This window comes from Myotis nattereri (genome assembly GCF_964212035.1).
Source record: "Myotis nattereri genome assembly, chromosome: 8".
NCBI lineage: Eukaryota > Metazoa > Chordata > Mammalia > Chiroptera > Vespertilionidae > Myotis > Myotis nattereri.
Window position 1 is genome coordinate 51118378 of NC_138083.1, and position 22288 is coordinate 51140665.

General features: G+C 41.9%; 1 protein-coding gene across 2 annotated transcripts in view; it reads right to left on the minus strand.

The window, feature by feature from the left end:
• The window catches only part of NETO1 (neuropilin and tolloid like 1), an 83511-nt gene extending 70761 nt beyond the window's left edge, over positions 1-12750 (minus strand). For both annotated transcript variants that reach the window (XM_081097457.1, XM_081097458.1), the window contains exons 1-4: positions 12095-12750; positions 10048-10101; positions 9674-9811; positions 2922-3170 (exon numbers count right to left, since the gene is read on the minus strand). In XM_081097457.1, coding sequence (XP_080953583.1) covers positions 2922-3170; positions 9674-9811; positions 10048-10101; positions 12095-12122 — 469 coding nt within the window. In that variant the 5' untranslated portion in view covers positions 12123-12750. The remainder of the gene's footprint in view (positions 1-2921; positions 3171-9673; positions 9812-10047; positions 10102-12094) is intronic.
• Between the last annotated feature and the right edge of the window lie 9538 nt (positions 12751-22288).

Genomic DNA, 22288 nt, shown 5'->3' on the forward strand with positions numbered 1-22288 from the left:
CATTGACAAAAATGACACACGTTATGGAGACGAATCAAGCATTGTGGCTGGATGCTACTAAATAAGCGTGTCATCTACGCCTCAATTGGATTCCACATGCACCATCAACCTTCTGATTATAATGTGTGTTTGCTCATAAGGAAAACTGAGCCCTGTGACTCTGAGAATTCTTAATGTTTATAGGTGTGTACACGGATGTGTATGTGTATATGTGAATATATGTATAAGCATATCGTCAGTGTCATTAGCTTGGTTAATGTGATTCATCCCTGTGGTGGGAGTATTCTCAGTGTGCTGACATCATGAGACTATAAGGCTAGGAGGGTCCAGATTGAGACTCTAGTAAATTAATAAAATTAATAAAACCACCTGGCATTCCCACAGCTATTTCTGCTTTGACATATTTTATGACTGCCATCAGAAATAACTATAACCCCCACGGGAGGCCTAGACCCAATTAAATAAACTTAAGAAAGAGTGACATCATATAGATAATTAGTTTTGCATATCAGGGGACACTTGCTCTCTTAATAATCTCTACCAAAACTCCTTTGCTTTTAAAGAACATGTGATCAAATTAATGAAATGAATAACTACAATGGTTGAGATCTTATAGGAAGTGAATAAATTCATCAATACATATTGGTTGACAATTTGTCTTCAAACTAATCCTATGAAGTGGTTGATATTACCCTGACTTTAAAAATAAAAACACTGAGGCATAGAATGTTAAGGATTAGGTGCAAATTTTATAGCAAGCAAGAAACAAAAGAGGCAGGACAGGAAGCCAGAACTGGTTCCAAGCCTCACAGCCAGGCTGGTGTCAGGTCTCCAGGTGACCAACACACAGCCCCTCCCCTCCAGTGTGTGGGGCCACTCAGGTGCCCCAGTGATGTCATCCATGCCTTATAAATTCATGAAGTTGACTTTAGGATCTTCCCTGTCAGTTTCCCCAATCCCTACTTCAAGCCTACCTACCACCAAGAGAAAATTAAGCCAGATTAAACCGAACCTGCCTGACTCCCTATTCCCTAAATGCTGTCTCAATTATCATCCATCCCTGGCCCCTCCCTGTTTCATTAACTAATTGGCTTCCTCAATAGTGCCTCTTTATGGAATGCACTGCGGATTATTGTGCCATGAGGCAATGGCCTGGGCCTGTAGACCATCAACTTCCACTGCCATGGAGGTTTTACAAACCTCCTCCTGACAGTCCCCCTCTTGTCTCATAGGCCCAGTGTCTGCTTCCGTATATGAGAGTGAAAATCAAGCCTAGGCCAGTCCTTAATGCATCCTTAATTTCACGAACCCATTCGTCATGTTCCCTCCTGATTCAGTTGTTCCTGGTAATGAAATTTCCTTCTCTAGATGAAATGAAGCACCTCTAAAGTAACAAGGAGTGAAGAACAATACCCTGGGATCCACGTGGCTGCTCTCAACCTAGGGAGGTGGCTGAGCTGCGCCCTTCATGGGCGTCTCCAGGAGAGCCAGAAAGGTAGGCTGCGTTGCTTATGTTGATAGACTATGTGAATTGAGCCTCCCTTCTTTGTGAAACCACAATTTTAAATCCTTGACATTATTCCCAGGACCACCGATTCCAGGGTTAAAGTATAACTGGTAAAAGCCACCATACCATACACAGCTATCTTTAGGCCCTGGTTACACTCAAAATGACCAGTTAAGGAAATGCATAATTCCATTTACAACTCTAGCATGAATAAAATCATCTGAATCTCTGGACCTCTTTGGAATACATCAAAATAATTTGAGTGCCACATATAAAATAGCCATGATTTCTGTAAATGATATAATATTAGCAAAACATAATTAAAGCCACAATCTCCTAGTGATCTTATGAAAATACTCCTAATGTTTAAGGTAAATATACATGGTACAGGTAATATCTGACTTATTTAACATAAATTATACTATCATAGTGAAAGTCATCATTAATTTTATATTATTTTTAAAATTTTAGTGCTTGAACTGAGCATCCAAGCCCCATTCTGATATAACATAGAACAGAATCTGCAACAAAGTTTACATATATTCTAATTTCATCTATTGTCTGTTATAACCTAGGTAAAATAATATGTATTAACTGAAAAAATAATGCAATTATATATAAATAATGTGCTTCATGTAATTTGATCTATTTTTCTATTAAAAGAAATACCTTCGGTTCATCAAATCTCAAGTTGCTTTAGCCTGATGTTCTTGAAGTTTAAAAATGTGATTACCAGCTTTTTCTTGTACTAAATGATAACTCATCATAAAGTGAGCCAGTCAACATCACAGAGCCTTTTTAACATTAGCAGGTTAAAAGGAGAATTGACATAAAATTCACAATTACGTAATTACAGATAATGACTGCCAGGCCTTGTAAATGAACGTTTGGCTGCCCTGGGTCTCAGTTTTCCTTTCATCCCAACACTTAGGGATTTGCATTTCTATGAAGAGATTAGACTGCTTTATACTAAGATCCATTTGCTTTAAAAATTATAGTTTTCAGAACAAATGAATTTTTATTCAAATTCTCCAGTGATCGTTTTGATGGATACATTTTACAATACTACAATTGCCTTTTCGAGTTTATTGGGATTTAATGTGTAGTTAGTTTCCTTATTACAGATTGTCTCTGAAATTACACATTTCAGCATAATGGAAGTCCATTTAATAAAATGTTGCTGATGTCCATCCAGACCCCTGAATCACACTGCACTCTTTCTGATGTAGGCTTAAGGAACACTTATTTTCCTTTCAGAATTTATAAAATGAAAAGAGAGAACATTATAGGTTTGATTTTAAGTAGAACTGCAAAATTCCTTGAAAAATTATAAAGTTATCTTACAAAAGTTCTTGTACTAGGAAGATATTTAACTAAGAAAGAAAAAGATATAAGGAAAAAAGATTTTACTTACCAGGTGTGAAATTGTATCGAGCTGAAAATCCCATAGATTCCAGCTCGCCATCAGTAAAAAATTTAATCCACAGAAATCTTCCACTGGATTTTATTGTAGGTGGATTTTGTTTTCCACAAAAACGTCCAATTATTGGAGAAAACCCAAAAGGTCCATCTCGAACTTCAATATGATCAAATTTGCACTCCCAAGATGGTTCAATAGAGTACTTTTCATCAAAATAAAGTTCAATGCACTGTCTTGGGGCCGCTGAAAAATAGAAAAATTATATCTAGAAGGCCCTCTGAAACCTTTAATTTGATTTTTCTGATTCTACTTCAGATTTTGTCTGCACATCTATCAAACTTTGAGCATGAGACACTTGGAAAGACAAAGCCAGCATGCTATCCTTAGCTTTGAAAGTAATAGTTCCATAAAGAAGTCTAAGAGATTATCCTTAGACATCACACAAAATATTATACTGATATCAAATGACCATTTTGATGTCCAACACAGAAGTAAAAAATATCATAGTATTTTTGTGAAAGGCTGCTAACTCAGATTTAGAAAGAATGATTTCTGTCACGTTTTCCATATTTTCTGCACTACCCAGTTTTAAGGTCAGGTGCCACTTGAGGCGGTGTGGCACAGAGTTATACAACAATTCAAATAGTTCCAATCAGATGGCCCTGATAATATCCACATGAGTGTACAAGGCAATGAAGAACAATCTTTCTTTGAATACAAATCTTACCTTATCACTCAGGTTCCAACTTACTCAGTAACCTTCTTAACATTCCCAGTAAACTGATCAAAACAAGACATAGGATCCTTAAGGTTACTCTCCAGCCCTCACTTCTATGTCTCCTTACTTTGTGTGCAACCCGAGCTCAGTTCTCTTCAGCCAAGCCTTTTTTTTTTTTTTTTTTTTTTTGAGAGAACACACTCTGTGGGCTTTAATGTATTTTCCCACTTTCTTGAGTATTTAAATACCTCCAATTTGTTAACTCCCGTTTATACAGGCAAATCTCGTTTAAAGGAAATCTCTCTAAACCTACTCACTAAAGACAAGACCATATCTATTGACCTTTTCCCAGCACTCCACACAGTGCTTGTCAGTGAGGACTTCTCAAAAAAAATCTTTGTTGGTGATTTGTACATGAGCTTCTAATCTTCATAAATGTGTTTACAGCTCTCTAAGGCATAGTGAACAGGCTTCTAGGGCAGCTCTAGAAACCTCCGAGTGGGGGCATTTACTAGTTCCCTTTTATTCTTCCCTTGTGACATCCACACAATTCCAAATGCAGGCATTCTCGACTGATACTCAGCCAAGATACCCCAGAACAGCCAGAACAGTTGTTGAAATAGCCACACACATCTTTCTTAGTTTGTAAACAGCTGTTGACGTGAGTCCTCTGAGTGCTTCTCAGCCACTTGGCCCTCTTCAGGGACCAAGCCCCTCCAGACACTCGAAAGTTAACTCCTGGCTCAGCCAGGCCTGCTCCTCACGTGACCAGAAATCATTCTGAATGACTGCTGTTCACACGACACTGGTTCTTAGATATGTATTGAATATCACCCTTGATGGCTTAAAAATTAAAGCTTTGCATGCATGGATGTAAAAAATTTATGTAGACTTGAGATACATGATGAATTGGAAATTAGAGACTTATAAAATAAAAACGTGATCTTGATGCTTTCCAAAGATAAAATTCAAGCTTAATTGGAGAAAGGTCAATGCATGTTAAAAGACTGTTTTGTGGATGATTTTTAACCTCTAAAATTGTTTCTGAGTCTTTGGACATTTACAAGTAAAATAAAAAAGAGTTCTCTCTACTACTAATGTGTATTACATAGGTCAACAAATATAGTATCTACCAAAACAGATTTGAGGAAATATCAATGCTTTTTTTAAATCTGCAAATTGGAAAATATTATAAGGAATTACCTGGAAAACCACGTTTTCGCCCCTGAAGTCTAATAACAAAAAAGCAAATGCTTAAGAAACGGCCTATTCATGTAGTAGCATCAAAGTGCCAATAGAACGTATCTGTTTATCTCTTCCTTGATAATCCAGTATCAGTTTTATGAGGAAACAAACTGTCAGAATAAAGGATATTTCTTTTAGAAATAAATAATATGTTTAGAGAAAGGGGAAGCTAATTTAGCTAAAACTCTTACCAATCAACATAAATCCACGTATTGTCCCTATTAGGAAATACATGGTCATCTAACATGAATGCATTTATTTGTACCTTCATTTTCATTGTTGCTTAATTTCTGTCCAACATGGATGAATCAACCTCTCAATGTTCCTTCAGGAAACATGCTATCATGCAGTATTGGGTAGACCACATCATATATGAACAACTCATTTTCTTTGGTCCAGAATGTTGAAGTTAACTACACACACACACACACACACACACACACACACACACACACACATCTGAAATTCCACTAATTGAATTTTAGAAAGTAGTAGCATAACTTTAAAAAAATAAGTGTGTCATATAGTTTTGTGGCAGATGAAAATTTTAACAATTATAGTGCATGTAAAGCATGTGGAACTCTCTAGATCCAACTCCAAAAACTTCCATTTCCATTTTCTTTTCTTTCAAATCTCTCAAGTCACAGCTGTCTTTCATAGTCAAACTCCCTATAAGCCATTTTTGATCTGAAATAGCTTCCTTTTCAAGAGGTCTTAACCTCTTTGGACATGTTGAGAACTATGATAAATACTACACATTTATATAGACTATTGCCTCCAATTTGAGGGAGTTTTAGGACATCCTGAAATCCATAAAAAAGACCTTTCCTTCCGTGATTGAGACTCCACCTGCATTGATTACAACTTATCTTTTTAAAAAATATATTTTATTGATTTCAGAGAGGACGGGAGAGGGAGAGGGAGATAGAAATAGAGACATCAATGATGAGAGGGAATCATTGATCTGCTGCCTTGCGAACACCCCACACTGGGGATCAAGCCTGCAACCCAGGCTGGTGCTCAGATCTGGAATCAAACCATGACCTCCTGGTTCATAGGTCAACATTCAATCACTGAGCCAAGCTGGCTGGGCACAACTTATCTTCTACCATTTGCAACAGCATGGATAGAACTGGAGAGCATTATGCTAAGTGAAATAAGCCAGTCAGAGAAAGATAAATATCACATGATCTCACTCATTTGTGGAATATAATGAACAACGTAAACTGATGAATAAAAACAGATCCAGAGACAGAGAAGCATCTATCAGACCATTAAACCTCAGAGAGAAGGTAGGGGAGTGTGGGGGGAAGGAGGAGAGATCAGCCAAAGGACTTGTATGCATGCATATAAGCCTAACCAATGGACACAGACACCAGGGGGGTAAGGGCATGAGTGGGGAGATGGGTGGGGGAAGCAATGGGGGGATAAGGACACATATGTAATACCTTAATCAATAAAGAAAAATAAAATAAAATAAAGAAACTTGACCAATTCTTTATCCCTCTTTGTCTTGTATTTTTAATTTACCTCTTCCTACAGAACAGAAATCCTTTACAGAATTACCAGTAAAGATGACAATTTCCCCCATTAAAAGAAGAGAAGACAAAGGAAAAAAGAAACTTAATTTCCATGGTGGGGACATCAGTACCCTCAAGGCTCCATTCACTGGGAGCTGGCTCCACCCCCCACTGTGTCCATGAGAATACACACCCTTCAATGACTAACAGATTCTAAACTACCTCACACAGTAGGAGCATTTGCTTTGAACTGATTTTTTTCCCCTCTGTGATATAGCAACTGGTTTTTTGGCTGTTCCCTGTTTCTTAAAACTTAGTCCACTCAGCTGCTTTGATCTTATACCTGAATTCCAGCCCATCCCTCTGACTTCTCTTTTTCTTTACTCTGCCCATCTCTTACGCATTGTTCTATGAAATTCTATGTCTTCTTTCCTCTCCCTGGAGACCAGTGCTCTAGGTGCCACTGTCGTCCCAACAGAGAGCTATTGTAATATAATGATGCCTGCAGCTTTATCTAAAACCAATTAAATCAAAACTTCTGGGGACAGACCTAGGCATCTATATTTTTTTAAAGAATTGAAAAACAGTGTTCCAAGTACTCTCTTGATGCTTTTATTCAGTATCTTCAGCAGCAATCTCTATATCCTCAACAACAATTTCTACATTCATGACCTATAAATATATATTTTCAGCTCAGAACCCTCCACTCAAAGATCCATATATCCAATCTCTTATGAGATATCTTCATAAACACCAAAATTGACCACATTATTTTTCCTTTAAACGCACTCTCTCGCTGAAACCAGTTTGGCTCAGTGGATAGAGCATCGGCCTGCGAACTGAAAGGTCCCAGGTTTGATTCTGGTCAAGGGCATGTATGTACCTGGGTTGCGGGCACATCCCCAGTGGGAGATGTGCAGGAGGCAGCTGATCGATGTTTCTCTCTCATCGATGTTTCTAACTCTCTATCTCTCTCCTTTCCTCTCTGTAAAAAATCAATAAAATATATTTAAACACACACACACACACACACACACACACTCTACCTATAGTCCTTGTCTGGTACAACAATTACATCTAAGAAGTCACCAAGTCAAAAACTTGAGGATGGTCCTGGGGTCCCCTATTCTCTCATTCCCATTGCCAGTCATTCATGGTTCAGTTTCCTAAATACAGCTCATTCCTTCCTTTGATCCATCACCAACATCACTTCTGTAGTTGAGGCTTTTACTATGATTCATGTTTACTTGTTCTTTCACAATAAGTTTCAAGTTAACATTTTTTTTCCTTTAGTCATCTCATCAAAATCTCATCTTTTTAATTCTCTAAATTATTTCAGCAGTACCTCCATTGTCTATAATTCAAACTTTGGGAAACTTGGGGAATCCCAAGTTCTCCTGTATCTGAGACAGCTTCCTTGCTGCTTCCTGTCCTCACCCACTGCAGAAGCCGATGACACTACATGTGGGTCCTGAGCACACCTTACCTCAACTTCATTCCATAGAGAGAATGATCGTCTCCTACGTGTTCTTCAAAAAGGAGCCTGAAGATCTCCTCCTCCCTGTAGCCTTCTCTTCCTTCCCTATTCCACACGCTGTGCTAGTTGGGAACTTTCCTGAAAGTAGCATAGCCCTAGACCATATAATAACTTCCACAAGTCAAGGGTCATGCCTGTGTTGTTTGGCACCCTCTAAACTGTACCTAGAAGAACGGCTGTTTCTTGGTAGTTGTTGCAGGAAAGATTTGTTAAATAAATGTATGAATAAAAATGACTAGTATGAAGTATTTCAAAAAGGCTATAGAAATATGACTAATAGTAACAGGAGATCCTTGTGACCAACTTTAAGATTTGTCCTTCCTGTCACTAGGAATGAATGCAAATATGCGCATGATATTAAAATCAAATGTTAAAAATCAAATGCTTTTTAATTCTAAATAATGATAAACATAAAAGCCCATTAACATGCAAGGATTTGCTTCTGAATTAATTATTTAAATGAGAAAACTAGTTAATTTTATTATTTTTAATGATTTGAAAGTTAAAATATTGTTGCTTCAAAACACAAATTACATGAATTTAAACCTCAGTTTACTTATCTGTAAAATAGGCACAACCAACGTACCTACTTCCTAGAACTAAATGCTTTAATCTATTATGTGATTTTAAAGTTCCTAACATATATCTACATAACAGATATGTGACGTTAACTTAACAAAAAGAACGAGTTTTAACCCAGAATTTCCATATTTCAACCCCCTTTCCTATTAGCCACAAGAGGAAGAAACCATGCCAGAACTCAGTGTGCCCAGCTCATTCTTCCTCCCTCTGAGAGAGGCGCATCTCTGCTGAAAGTTCAGCCTCAAGTACAACCAGAAGAGAGGAAAGACGCGGCCCCAAAATTACAGAAAGAAAAAGGCTCATTTCTAAAGTGAAATCAGTTAAATATAAAGGCTTTTTCTTTAAAAGATAAGTCAAATAAATGTGTCCCTTGTTTACTGGTATAAGTAAATACTGAGCATACATATATTTTCATTAAGCTCTGTTGTCTCTCTGTCTGTGTCGGGTTGGGAAAGAGGTTGCAAGTTTTGGGTTATTACTTACTGACACATATTAAAACCAATCACTAGACAAAATGTTCATCTATATTTCTAAAAATTATACTGAATATGAAGATCTCTACTCGGGTAATGGTAATAAAATGTTCAAAGAGAATTAAATATCTTTTTCAGAACTATTTATGTTTCCAGCTGGGGAAAAAAATGATGAAAGGAGGCATCACAACGTGGAGTCTTGACTTTGGTGTTAAAGTATGATAATGTTGCCTGTTAGTACAAACTAAGGCAACTGCTGTTCAGACTAATGTTTGGAAAATGTGATTAGAGATTTATTTCTGACATTCATGTTTTTTGTGTGTGTTTCATATTAGATAAGAGGAAAATAACACATGTACAGGTTTTTGTCATACTTGTTAAACTAATAAAATACTAGTTTCCCAAATTGTGATACATTAGGTAATATTAGGCCAACTTTGCATCCATTCTATTAATTTAGAATTCCAAATCAATTAAATCAAATGACAATTAAGTTGTTGATGTGTTTGTGATTCTCAGAATTTACTTGTTCTTAACCTATTACTACCAATTTTAATAATTAGCTTAATTCCAGATTTTAGTGATTTGATCAACTGAGAGATGTTCATGCGCAGGGGCTCCAAAGCCAATTTCTGTAATGTGTCCATGCACACTGTCCATATGCTCCTCACCTTCTATGATGTAGATGCATTCTCGGTCAGGGGGGTACTTGCTGGGGTAGTTGGGAGAGGTAAAGACACCTCCCTCCGCATGTTTTGTCCAAGTTCCACACTGCACTGACTTCTGTGCTTCTGAGGTGGCTTGCTTCTCTGTAAAAAAAAATTTTTTAAAAGAGCCGTCATCCAAATTTCTATAGAGCTAAAAATAGAAAACACATTCTTATAATATCCATTAGCAAATTAATTTCTAAATGTGGTCTTAGTGAAAACCAATCCATTATAAACACTAACAAATGGTCATATATCCTGGAATATTAAGAATATGGGGGAGATGGGGAAATGTAAATAAGTAGAGGCCTCTCACCCAGTTTTCCAAAGAAACGTACCTGTTCCTTTTTTGGTTGCCGCAGACAAATGGAGGATGATTAAACTTGCTACAACTGAAACAGAAAAGGAAAATTAGAAAGAGATCATATTAATATACACCCAAATGATTGAGATCTGTACCAACACAACATCATTTAACAATAAAATATCAAATCAGATTAACTTTATTGTTGTTAACTATTCCAAGTTGACTCAGAACTTGCACACACTGACTCAAATTGCACAAATCAGGAAAAGTTAGGAATCCCTTCAGGAAGTAAATGCCAGTTAAGAATGGATGCGACCCAAGCTCCTCAGGCAAATGCCTGCTCCAACACTCAGAGGCAGTATTATTAATAACCTACTAATGTCCCATTCCAGAAGGATATCAGACCCACCCTGCTTCAAAGCTGTGCTTCATAAGGGGCTGTGGTAGGGCCTCTTCTACAGGGAGAGAGCTTGGCAGCAGGTGAAAGGGTGAGAAGCAATGGGACCCCAGGACTGATGCTAACACTGCCAATGCTATTGTGTTTTAGAAATAAACACCTTCCTATGGTGGAAGGGGGAGGGGAACAGAGAAAAATAAATTAAGGTGGATTGGAAGCATTAAGCAGGACTATAAAAACGTTCCTTATAAAAAAGGTGCTGTACTACCAAGTAAGCCCATCCTCAGCATTCTCTAAGCTATAAAATTCATCTCTTCTAACATAATTTTGCTTTAATATTCAAGATTTTCTAGAGATAGATTATTAATTTCACAAAGGTGATTATTTATAAGCATATTGTTGAGTCAGCTTTTCAGTCTCAGAGACTCTGATCTGTCACTTAAGGACCCTTATAACCTGAACTTTCTGTTCACATCTATCATTCTTGATTCACTCACCATTTCAACAAAAGCTAAAACTAGAAATGTGTTAAACTAATCTAGTCTTCATCATTCCTGCTTTTTCCTCTCCTACTTTATTTTCATTTTGCTGCTCAATTAACTGAAAGCTCTAAGTTCCATTAGGGGTACAGCTCCCTAACGTTTCCACTTAACATGAGTTTGGGAAAGGGAGGATAGAATTCACAACGATTTCCTACGCCTAACTCACTACAGGAGCTTATAAATCTTATGCTTAAAGATTTCTCCAAGAAAAAAAGTGTCTGGGCCTTGATTTTAGTATTTGAGAATTGCATCAATTATATGACTGTACTGTACCCGGCTCATCAATTCTAAAACATTAGTTGTTGTTATCGTGTGTGTTTAAATAGAACAAACCTTATTTTAACTTGCCAGGGTTCTGTACACACACAAGCACACGGGTATACAGCCATCAATATCAAGACATATGTTTGGTGTTCTGTTTACTCTGTTTCTCCTGTTTTGATGGAGTCACATTGTGGAACAGGTACTATTGGTAACATAGCAGCCAAACCGGCCTTTCAACTGCGTGGCCTGGGATTAACTCTCTAATCCTTGCTTCATAATGTGAAATTTCCAGCACACGTTTCTCATCTTGCTACTCACTTGATGACTTCTGCTGCTGTTTTCCTCCAATTTCTCTCCTATCATTGCGTGCAGATCACACACTCCTAAAACCACACACTCCTAAAACCACACACTCCTAAAACCACACACTCCTAAAACCACACTAGCGGTCCACCGGCCAGAGTTGAGGGTCCTCTGCCCTCCGCTCCACTGCTGCGTTCAGATGTGCCCTAAACTATGTACTGGGGGAATGTGGGCCCCCTGAGCTCCTGAAGCCCCAGAAGGAGGAATGTTCCCTCCCATCCCGCAAACTGTCTGCTCCTGCGCCTTCCCTGGGGCCCACTCCCCAGCCGCTGCCGCACGTGCGCATCCCCAAACTACTAGCCATCCGCACCCCCGGATGATCCTGCGCACAGAAAGGCTGCTTTCCCTGGCGGACGCTGATAGCCGGCTACCACTGATTGCGCTGCCCCCACGCCCCGTGGTATTCTGCTGCAATACAGAAAGTTTACACCTGCCCCACACGCGCGGGGACTGCGGGTTCTCGGGAGCAGCGGCCACCGGGGAGGGACCCGCGCGGCGGGAGCGGTACTCACTGTGAAGCACACTGCGTCCATAGATCATGTCTGTTCGTTACACCAGAGGCTCCGAGCTCCACTAATTCCATTTAGAGACGGGAAGACGTCCAGTGGTGGGGAGAGGACAGAGTCGAGAGATGTGAAATATGCAAAGCCAGGACCCAATGAAGGGGGGGCGAGAGAGGGGCAGGACGAGAGCCGAGCCCACACAGCAGAAAATCCGGATCCGTGCGTCCTCCGCCCTGGCTCGCTCTCGCCGTCACCGCTGCGAAGCCAGCATCCCCACCATGACGCTGGCATCACACCCGGGCGCCACTCGCCACCATCCGCGCCGCCGGCGGCAGCGCCCTCCTCCTTTGCATCATCGCCACCGCCGCAGCTGTCTGGAGGGCACGGGCGGTGGGCGCAGGCGGAGAGCCCGAAGCGCCCGGAGCCGGGGGCCGGGGACCGACGGCAGCGAAGGTGGTGGCGGCGGCGGCGGCGGCGGCGGCGGTGGAGGGGGTGCTCAGTCCCCCGACTCATCCACCACGAGCAGCAGGTTGGGGCAGCCTCGCCCGCCGGGAGGACGACCGGCAGCCCTCCTCTGTCCAGCCCTTGGGGATCTTCCGCTGAGGCATTGGAGGCAGGAGGAAAGGGTCTGTCATCGGCTCGCCGGCTGCGCACCAGCTCTGTGATCTTGCGGGAGGAGAGAGTGGTGGGCGTCAGGGAGGGGGGCTGGAGGGTGGCGGAGGGGCCCGGGGGTGTCAGGGGGCGGGGAAGGGAGGGCGGGGAAGGAGCAGGAAGATGGCAGAGTTACCAAGTGGGAGCGTTAGTCATCGCCGTGGGCTGCGCGACCCTCCAGGCAGCCCCGGGCCGGGGTGAAACGGAGCAGCTCGGCTGGCGCCCCCCGGGCTGGTGCATGGCGGAATGGGGCGGCGGCAAGGACAGCACACCCTCAGGGATCCTTGGGGGAGGGAAGAGGGGGGCGGGGAGGAGGACCAGACTGGGATCCGTCACTCGCCACCCGGGCCAAGGGGGCCAGCAGGCAGCCAGCAAATCCCAGCTGCATCCTAGCGCCGGATAAAAGGCGAGCGAGGGGGAGGGGCCGCCAGGTGAAAATCCCCTTTGGGGGTTCATTTTTCACTTTTTAAGGGTCGGAAGTTGCAGTCGCTCTCTCTCCCGCCCCTTACATTCCTCGGGGGTGACGGCTTTGACCCGGACTCGGGTCTTGGGCTGGGAAAGCTGGCGGGGCGCTCGGCCGCCACGTTGGCCGGAAAAGTTTCCCGGTTTATCTCCTGGCTGGGTGCGGAGGTCGCCCGCACCAAACTGTTCATGCGAAGACTCGGGCTTCTCTCTATCTGCCTCCACCGTCCCCAGGAATTGAACACCCCCAAGGCACACACAGATTACCTCCTACCCACCCAACAGGGACTCGCTCTCGCGCAGGGAGTTAAACTCGGGTTGGGGGGCGGCGGGGGGGGGGGGGTTGCCTGGGAGACAGCCCGGAAAAGCCCTGGCTCCTAAAATGCAAACAAATGAATAGGAAAGAGCTGTAAACAGGGTGGCCACAGAGGACGGAGTCGCGGGAGTGTTCGGACGTGCGGGGGCGGGGGGGAGGGGGTCCCTCCCGGCTCAGCCGCCCGGCTCCCCCACCGGGCTCCCGCTCGCCTCCCTGCAGCTGCGGGCTGAGCAGCGCACACCCGCTGGCTGCCGGACCGGGCCACGCACAGGCCCACGAACCCGGCACCCAGGGGTGCTCAGCCCCAGACCACGCGCCTCCGGCTCAGCCGCCGGATCAAGCCAGGATGGGGATGGTGGCGATGAGGGGATGGCATAGAAAGAACCAAGGTGGGAAGTGGAGAGATGGGGTCACCTCCAAAGCCACAGGAGAGAGGAAGGGGCCGCTAGAGGGGCCCGGAGGCCTCTCAGAGCCAGGCCCGCGGCTCAGCACCTGCTGCTGCTGCTGCGGAGGTGGTGGGCCACCCACAAAAACGCGCGCAGATGTGCTGGGTGCTCGCCGCTGCGCAGCCCTCACTTCCCCTCAGCGACGCTTTTGGAGAGGGTGTCGAAGGATAATGAGGTGAACCCCAAGTCTAAGGGGATCCACGCTCCCCAGAAGCAACCTCCCAGGCTCCTTCTACCAAGATTTCGATTCCTTGATTCCAGGCATCTTCTGCAAGTCCTTGAAGGCGCAGAAAAGTCAGCAAGTGGTGTGTGTGTGTGTGTGTGTGTGTGTGTGTGTGTGTGTGTGTGTGTGTGTGCCCTTCCTTTTAATGACAGGTGGGTAGGCAGGCAGGCAGGATGCAGTGGAGAGCTAGAGCGAGAGAACAGAGGGGCAGAGAGACTGCGCACCCGCAGAGCCGACTCCCCCAGAAGCCTGCGCCGGCGAGAGGAGCTCCAGGCTCCAGAAAAGAGCTTCCTGCGCTGATGGATGGGGCGCGACCCGGAGGAGCGTCTCAGAACCCGCGCGAGTGTGTCTGCCCACGGGAGTACTTGTAAGAGGACCCAGGGCAGAAGGCCCCTCGGATTCCTGTGACCCACGTGTGACTGTCCTGCCAGTTCAGGGATTGAGAGGCCGGGGGCAGAGGAGTTGAGGAATAAATGCTCCAACTGCACAGAAGCAGAAATGCCAAAGAGTGGTGGTACTGCTGGGGAGATGGCAAAGGATGCTGGTCACCAATGGGGGAGGGAGGAGAGTCTGGAAAAAAAAAAATGGCCAACGATGGGAAATGATGGTGTAATGTTGAAATCTTTAGGATTGGTTGGTAATTTCCTTTTTCACATCCTGAAATACATCTTTATAAAAAAAACCGATAACATCTTTCAATGAAACAGTGATGAAGTTGAAAATTATCTTCAGGAAAATTACTGCATTCCTCAAGTGCAGTTTGAAGATAGGATGGCAATTGGGTCTTTGCTAAATCCATCCACTCAAGTATGTCTAACCTCTTCCTCCTCTTTGTCCAGGTCAGTTTCCCATGACACATATTTTGTTACCTGGCCTTGTACGTGGCAGGCTTCTGAAATTTTGCTAGACAAGTGGTCCTTGAATGGGGATGGAGATGGGTCCGGGAAACTCAGGAAGGAAATCCCAGGGAGAAGATGAAGGGGCATGGGGTTCACACCTTTTGTTCATGTCCTCATTCCTCCCATAATCCAGTGGCCAGTATGTCTGTGACTGAAATTAAACTCTCATACATACTGTGTCTTTGATTTTTGAACCCAGTGGTTTCCTGTGCGGTGCCTGGGGCTATGGGATTGAACATTTGCTCAAAGCTCAGGGCTGAGGTTATGACTGTGCAGTCCTGGATCCCGTGGTCTGTGGCAGAGGAACGCTCAGGTACTGTGTCCCCTCACCAAGGGACCAAGACAGGTAGCTACTGAGACTCTACACAGCTTCCCTAATCCTACCAGGCTATGGTTGTAGATTTTCCTCAAAAAATCCATTTGTTTTCCCTACACAGACACACACACACACATACTTTCAACCATCCACCACATCCTACTAGCTTGGCAAACTGCCTTCTTCACACTTTGAGGCTCTGAAGCACCGCTTGCTGAGTAATGCTACCTCCCCAATGGGGGCCCACACGTGTGTTTTTTTTCTTTCTTTCTGAGAAAAAATCAACATATGGGAAAGTTCAGCTTCTGCAAAGGAAGGTTAAGCACACATATGGTCAAATATCAGGATGTGATATTTTGCATGGGAGAGCATATAAACTGATGGCCTTAATAAGCCCAATAGACCATCTAGAAGAAAGTGCTTTATCAGGGTTCTCCAAGGCCAGCACCGAAACAGACACTACTTACACAAGTTACAGTAGAACTGACACTTCTTAAACACAGTGAAAGGGCCATTGGTTTCCCTTAAGCTTGCACCTCATAAGGATGAATGGTAAGAAGGATTTCCAAAACCTTAAAAAGAATTGGTGCAGGAAACTGCTCTTCTGATGCAAGGGCAGGTAGTATTTGTCTACACACTCATAGTTTCCTCAAGAAAATAATCCAGTTCCCGGTCTCCTGAGACTCTTATTAATTGGTCTGCAGCATTGGCCTCTTCTCCCAGGTTACTTCTGTGTGGCTATACGAGGTAATGTTACACACACACACACACACACACACACACACACACATCTGAAGGAAAATAATGCTTCTGACACATTCTATATCACATTAGTTCCTTGAAAAATTCTAAATATGTTTTCATTTATTTACCTAATTTTGAGATGTAAAGTTTTGTTTTGTATTTTATGAACTCAACAATATACAAGTCATAACAGTTCATCCAATATATCATTTGTTGGCAAACACTGGAATGATTTTAAAAATGATCTGCAATTCTGTAGTAGGCCACCGGTTTTAAGTAACATTTGGGTGGCCATTTATTTCCAGTCCACAGTCTGTGAATGCATCACAACAGAGTAGAAAGTCTTCATCAAATAGAAGAGTTAAAATCTTTGAAACCTTTCATTCAAACCAGACAGGATTGCTTATGACCATGACTGCAGAAATAACACCCGGTTTTCTGAGAAGTATGAACATGCTCTTGTATTGTTAGATAGCCTTGAGAATATTAGCCTCTTGTGGGCAAGAACTATCATAGCACTAGTCTCTTCTACCATTTTCCACCAGGACATGCAGAGCCATAGTTACTGTCTGTGCTGCTTCATATTAAATGACATTTGTGCTCCAGGAACTACGAATTCTTTTCTCTGTTTGGAGAAATGCCAGGGGAATGCAACTAATTTTCTTATCCACTGATCTCTGCTAAAATTTTAGAAAGACTTTATTTTCCTTCTGACTAATATTTAACTGACAGTGGTTTATAAAAATAACATCAATATGTTTTTATAACCACCAGCTTAAGTAATAGCTAGCACTCGGTAAATAGGCATGAAGGAACATTTATAAAGATATACCCTGAGACAGAAAGGGGATTGCTCTGTGAAGGGGCTGCCTTTGGACTGACTACCTGGGGAGAAAACAAGTTTCCATCCCTAGTTTAAAAATGGATTTAACCATATTTGAAAAATATAAGTGAAGCTGAAGAATGAATCTATATATTCTATTTCAAAACATCCATTAATTGACTCAAACAAAAACTTTACTTAAAATTGCTAAATCCAATATATGAATGTTACCAATCGGTTAGATTTAAAATTTTATCCTAAATTACATAAATACAAAGCATTCCTTAAATTTACTTACTTTCTATCTTTCGGGCATATTATAAGATTACTAGAGGCCCTCAGCCCGGCCTGAGCCCTCTTGCACCTGGGACCCATTGGGGGATGTCTACCTGCTGGCTTAGGGGGGAATCAGGCCTCAGCTGGCAGTCAGACATCCCTCTCACAATCCAGGGCTCTCACAGTCTAGGGCTCTTGCAGTCTGAGACCCCTCACTCCTTACCACCTGCCTGTAGCAGAGGTGGGAGAGGCTCCTGCCACCTCTGCTGTGCTTGCCAGCCTTGAGCCTGGCTTCTGGCTGAGTGGTGCTCCACCTGTGGGAACACACTGATCACCAGGGAGCAGCTCCTGCATTGAGCGTCTTCCCCCTGGTGGTCAGTGCACATCATAGCAGCCAGTCGTTCTGCCGTTCAATCAATTTGCATATTACGCTTTCATCAAATAGCAAATGATTTATTGGGTGTTATGTGGATGGTTTATAAAGTAATAAAATTCAAGATTTGCTAGTTGTAACTAACCCTGAATGCTAAGGTAGGTGGGACTTATATCTGACTCGTGAAATAATTCTGAAGAGAGAAACTCACTTTGGCTCATAAAAATAAATGTTGAATGAAAATACTGCTTTTTTAAAGAATAGCAAAGCTATTTATCAATCTCCTTCCTTTGTCCATTCTTCCTTATACTCATCATGTATAAGGAAATGTCCCAAATGTTTTTATTTCCTTTTGCCATTTCCTTCAGTTTTAGGGCAAACCAAGTTATAAAAAAATTTACTATTTCAGAGAGAAGTGACACTGTGGCAAAACTTTTGCCAAGCAGTTATGGTTGTGATATTTTAAAAATCAAGGGGGAAATGTCATCAATGCTTTTTTAGTAAATGTATCATTTAACATAAATAGTCTTCAAAATAGTTTTCAAATTGACATACACAGTTAATTTTTCAATACATTTCTCTGGGAAATAAAAGGATTTATTATAGTTATTAGTGGGTTATGCATAATACATGACTCCTGTCACAATTGCATCCTTTCAAAATTGATGCTTTCTAATGGAGTGAAAAGGATTTTAAAAAAGATGGTTGGGATGACATAAAGCAATAGCATTCCAAGGGCCATTCTGAAAGCTGTCCTAAAACAATCCTTTGAGCAGAGTTGGCATTGTTCAGAAAGCGGACAGGTAAGTAATGAGGGGGAAATTATTTTATATGCACAGTATACAAATTGGAAGATTTTATTTAAAAGGTGGGTTTTTGTTTGTTTGTTTTTAGGTTTTGTTTGAAGATTATAGTATAGAAGACATGCTTTTGTATCACAGGAACTAGACATTCTCACCAGGTCAGGGTTTGAGAACTGAGTGATATTTAAGGTAAAATCAAAGATGACAAAGTTAAAATCATTTTAATTCATGATTGAAAAGCACAACAGAGTTCTTTTAATCCAAAGGTGATAAGCTGATGCTTTGGGATAATGCATTTTCTTAAGTCCAATTCTGGATAATGCTTGCTTCACTTAAAAACCACAGTTAACCAACATTCCCAAATGTCAGCCACCTTTTTTAACCCCTTAAACAACTGACAATTCACTATAGTCTCCACCCACCTCAGCTACTCCCAGAAGCTTGGTAGGACGAGTCCACACACTTTACACTAACAGTTTCACATCTCAGTCCACGCTTGTATAACTCTGGTTTTGACTATTTAGAGCATTACTGGGGCTTCTTTGTCTCACCTCTATATGCATTTGAGTTAGCAATTCTTTATCAGATCCCACCTTCTCATTTCAAAAACAAAGAAATTCAGGTCAAAAGAAGTGCAAGGACATCTACAAGGTCCCTCCCTTTCTTTGTAACATAATAACTGACAGAATCCTAGATCTTCTAAAAACTTGAGAATCCATGTTTTATACAAGGTGTTTCAGAAAATTAAAAAATAACAGAGAGAGATAGGAAAAGCTGTGAATCTCATGTCATGAAACTACTAGAAGTTTGGCATCAAAACCAGAAAACCCGAATGCTGAACTCTGGTGGAGTATCCTGGCATCACCCTCTCGGGCCTTACCCTGTCCGTGAACACTGGCCTTATCTCCACTGCCAGCACCTGCAAATGTTTCTCTCTGTCCTTTCTCTGGTTGGGGTGCAGCTCTGAGTAGGCTCATACCAGGAAAAGTGCAAATAATCTTCAAACAGTGGCCACTGGAAGTTGGCCCCTCATCTAGCCTGTAGTACAATCCCAAGTGGATGCTTTACCCAGGCTCCCAGGCCTCCCAGAAGGATCAAGAACTAGTTGCCCCCAGAGGTGGCTTATTGGTAGCACATTTGCCTGGTTGTCTGTCTAGTCACAGCTTTCAGTATTTCCTGGGGGGAAAAATGAAATAACAACATATTCCGACTCTTCTCTGAGGGGTTGTTTTGTTTTGCTTTCTGAGGAAAGGCAAAGAAAACCCATGGGTTGATCCCAAAGTGTTCCTGGGATGCAGATCCTTAGGATGATGGGATTCTGGGTTTGCATCAATCAATTGCCCTATGATAACAAGAACTCCATGGATAGGGAGAATGGAACGGTGGTATACCCAGATTGTTTAAAATCCTAACTGCTAAGGCTTTTGCCTGTAAAAGATTGGGATAGAAAATAGTTGGAACAAGGTGCCCTGGAATATACTGTCTCCCTTCTGTCTCTATTGGAGTCCAGCTGCATAGGGAAGTGGAACCCTGAGACCTGTGACAGAGAGACCTGTGGTGACTGTGCCCTTCTGTCTCTACTGGAGTCCAGCTGCGTAGGGAAGTGGAACCCTGAGACCTGTGACAGAGAGACCTGTGGTGACTGTGCTTGAGAAGGTTGGACACTCATGTTGCCCTTGTCCCTCTGGACTATCATGAGGGTCTCGGATGCACTTGCTAGAGAAGAGCAGCCTCCTTGCCTCAACACTGGAATTCCCTACTTCACGGCAAATACCATACAGGAAGACATTTGTCAAGTTCTGACCTCCTCTCTCTTCATTAATTCTAGACAAATTACTAGGTTCAAGTCTCCATTTGGCTTAACTGGAAAGTCCTGTCGCTGTTCTGAGTCAAAGAGATGATTAGCAGAATCTGAGGATGGATCCAGAGCAGCCGTGGGCAAACTACGGGCCGTGGGCTGGATCAGGCCCGTTTGAAATGAATAAAACTATTGAAAAAAAAGACCGTACCCTTTTATGTAATGATGTTTACTTTGAATTTATATTAGTTCACACAAACACTCCATCCATGCTTTTGTTCCGGCCCTCCGGTCCAGTTTAAGAACCCATTGTGGCCCTCGAGTCAAAAAGTTTGCCCACCCCTGATCCAGAGGGTGTCACTTGCCCTTAATAGCAGTATCCATATGATTCACTGTAAGCCATTATTTTCTTGAGACTTCCCGGAGACATTCAGTTTATTAGTGGTTTATTATGAGTGGTTTCCTTTGGTTTGCTTCAAGTGTCTTTGTCAAATCATTCAATCCAGAGTCACAGGAAAGATCCCCCATGTCAAAATTGTCTTACTCATGTTTATATTTTATCTCCAGCCTGGCCACTGCTCATGGATTCCCCAGGACTGCTAATAATTCTCTTCCTTCCAAAATAGTATGTAATTGGATTTCCCCAATGGGGCCATGCTGATCCTTGAACGTAGGTATTGGTCTAGAATCAGCAGAGGAAGGTGGAGAACTGAGTTCTAAATCATAAGTGATTATATCATCTTTAATTCAGAAAGTGATTGTTTTCTTGTATTTGAGCAAATATTAGAACTTGAGGGTTAGACTGAGTTCATAGATAAGAACACAGAGCTAGACATGTCTGTGTGCACTAAGGACATAGCCTATTAGATTTATACCCAGTTGGCTCCATTTACTCCACACGTTTATTTCTAAATTTGAATGAGGCATTTGTCATGACATTCATATGGCTACTCTAAAAATGAGAAATATTTATTTGACTGAATTCTCTGGGGGACAGTCAAATTAATGCCAAATATATTATTCGTGCAAATTTGTGGTCATGACAATTATCTTAGTGAGGAAACATTTATCTTCTTTTGTTTGCTTAATTATGGAGTTTCTCCCAAATTACTTTTTAAATGACAAAGCCCTCCAGGGAAGAACGGAGCTCTTACATAATGCCTCTTCTCTTTGAATTTTTGTTTTCCTTTTCAAGAAGACTCTGTATTGAATAAACAGAGAGTAGATTTGCAGGGGGTGCAAGAAGAAGGTCAGATTGATTCATGAAGTTCCTGTGTGCTGAACTAAAATCACGCTTCTCACACAGCCATAGGATATGCTTTGCACAACTAAGGCCAACTTAATTAGGCAGCAATACTACTAATATATATAGATTCTTTTAAAAAAATGAAAGTTAAATGATGATCCCCCAAATAAAGAAAACACATTCGATAAATTAAAATAGACCTTATAGGTAGATGACAGATACACAAGGAAAAATGAATATTCATATGTTGAAATTCAGTGCCTTATTTTTAACTATCTAGCATTTACTTTCATGTATCCATCTTTTTGAAGTGGAGGGTTTGTCTTTCCTTAGAAAACATATTATTCTAAAGATAGAACACATTATTCTTGTTACCCTTAGTAATAAGAATTTTTATAATTTATTCTTGGTATATACCTTTGACTCATATTCTTTTATTTTTGGCACACAACTCAGGATTCATAACTGCATACATATGGATAGAGGAGCCTGAACAGAAAGTCTACTCCTCTGGAATGCTGAGAGTGAAATGAAAGCCCATCACTGCAAGCAGAATTGGGAGACAGGAAATGAAAGATTTTAAAAGGATTATTAAAATCTAACAAGTCTTCACTTTGCTTAAACAATATAAAGTATAAAAATATATTGTTCCACTCCGGCCTCCAAAGGTTCAGAGTGATTTATGGTCAGCCAAGTAATACATCAAATTCTACGGCCAAAGTGGCTGGTCAGGAATGAATATGTGACCAAATCTAGCAACTAAATATAATGATACTGTTTCTGTCAAATATTCAGATAGAGTCCATTGAGCCAGGGATCTGCGTATA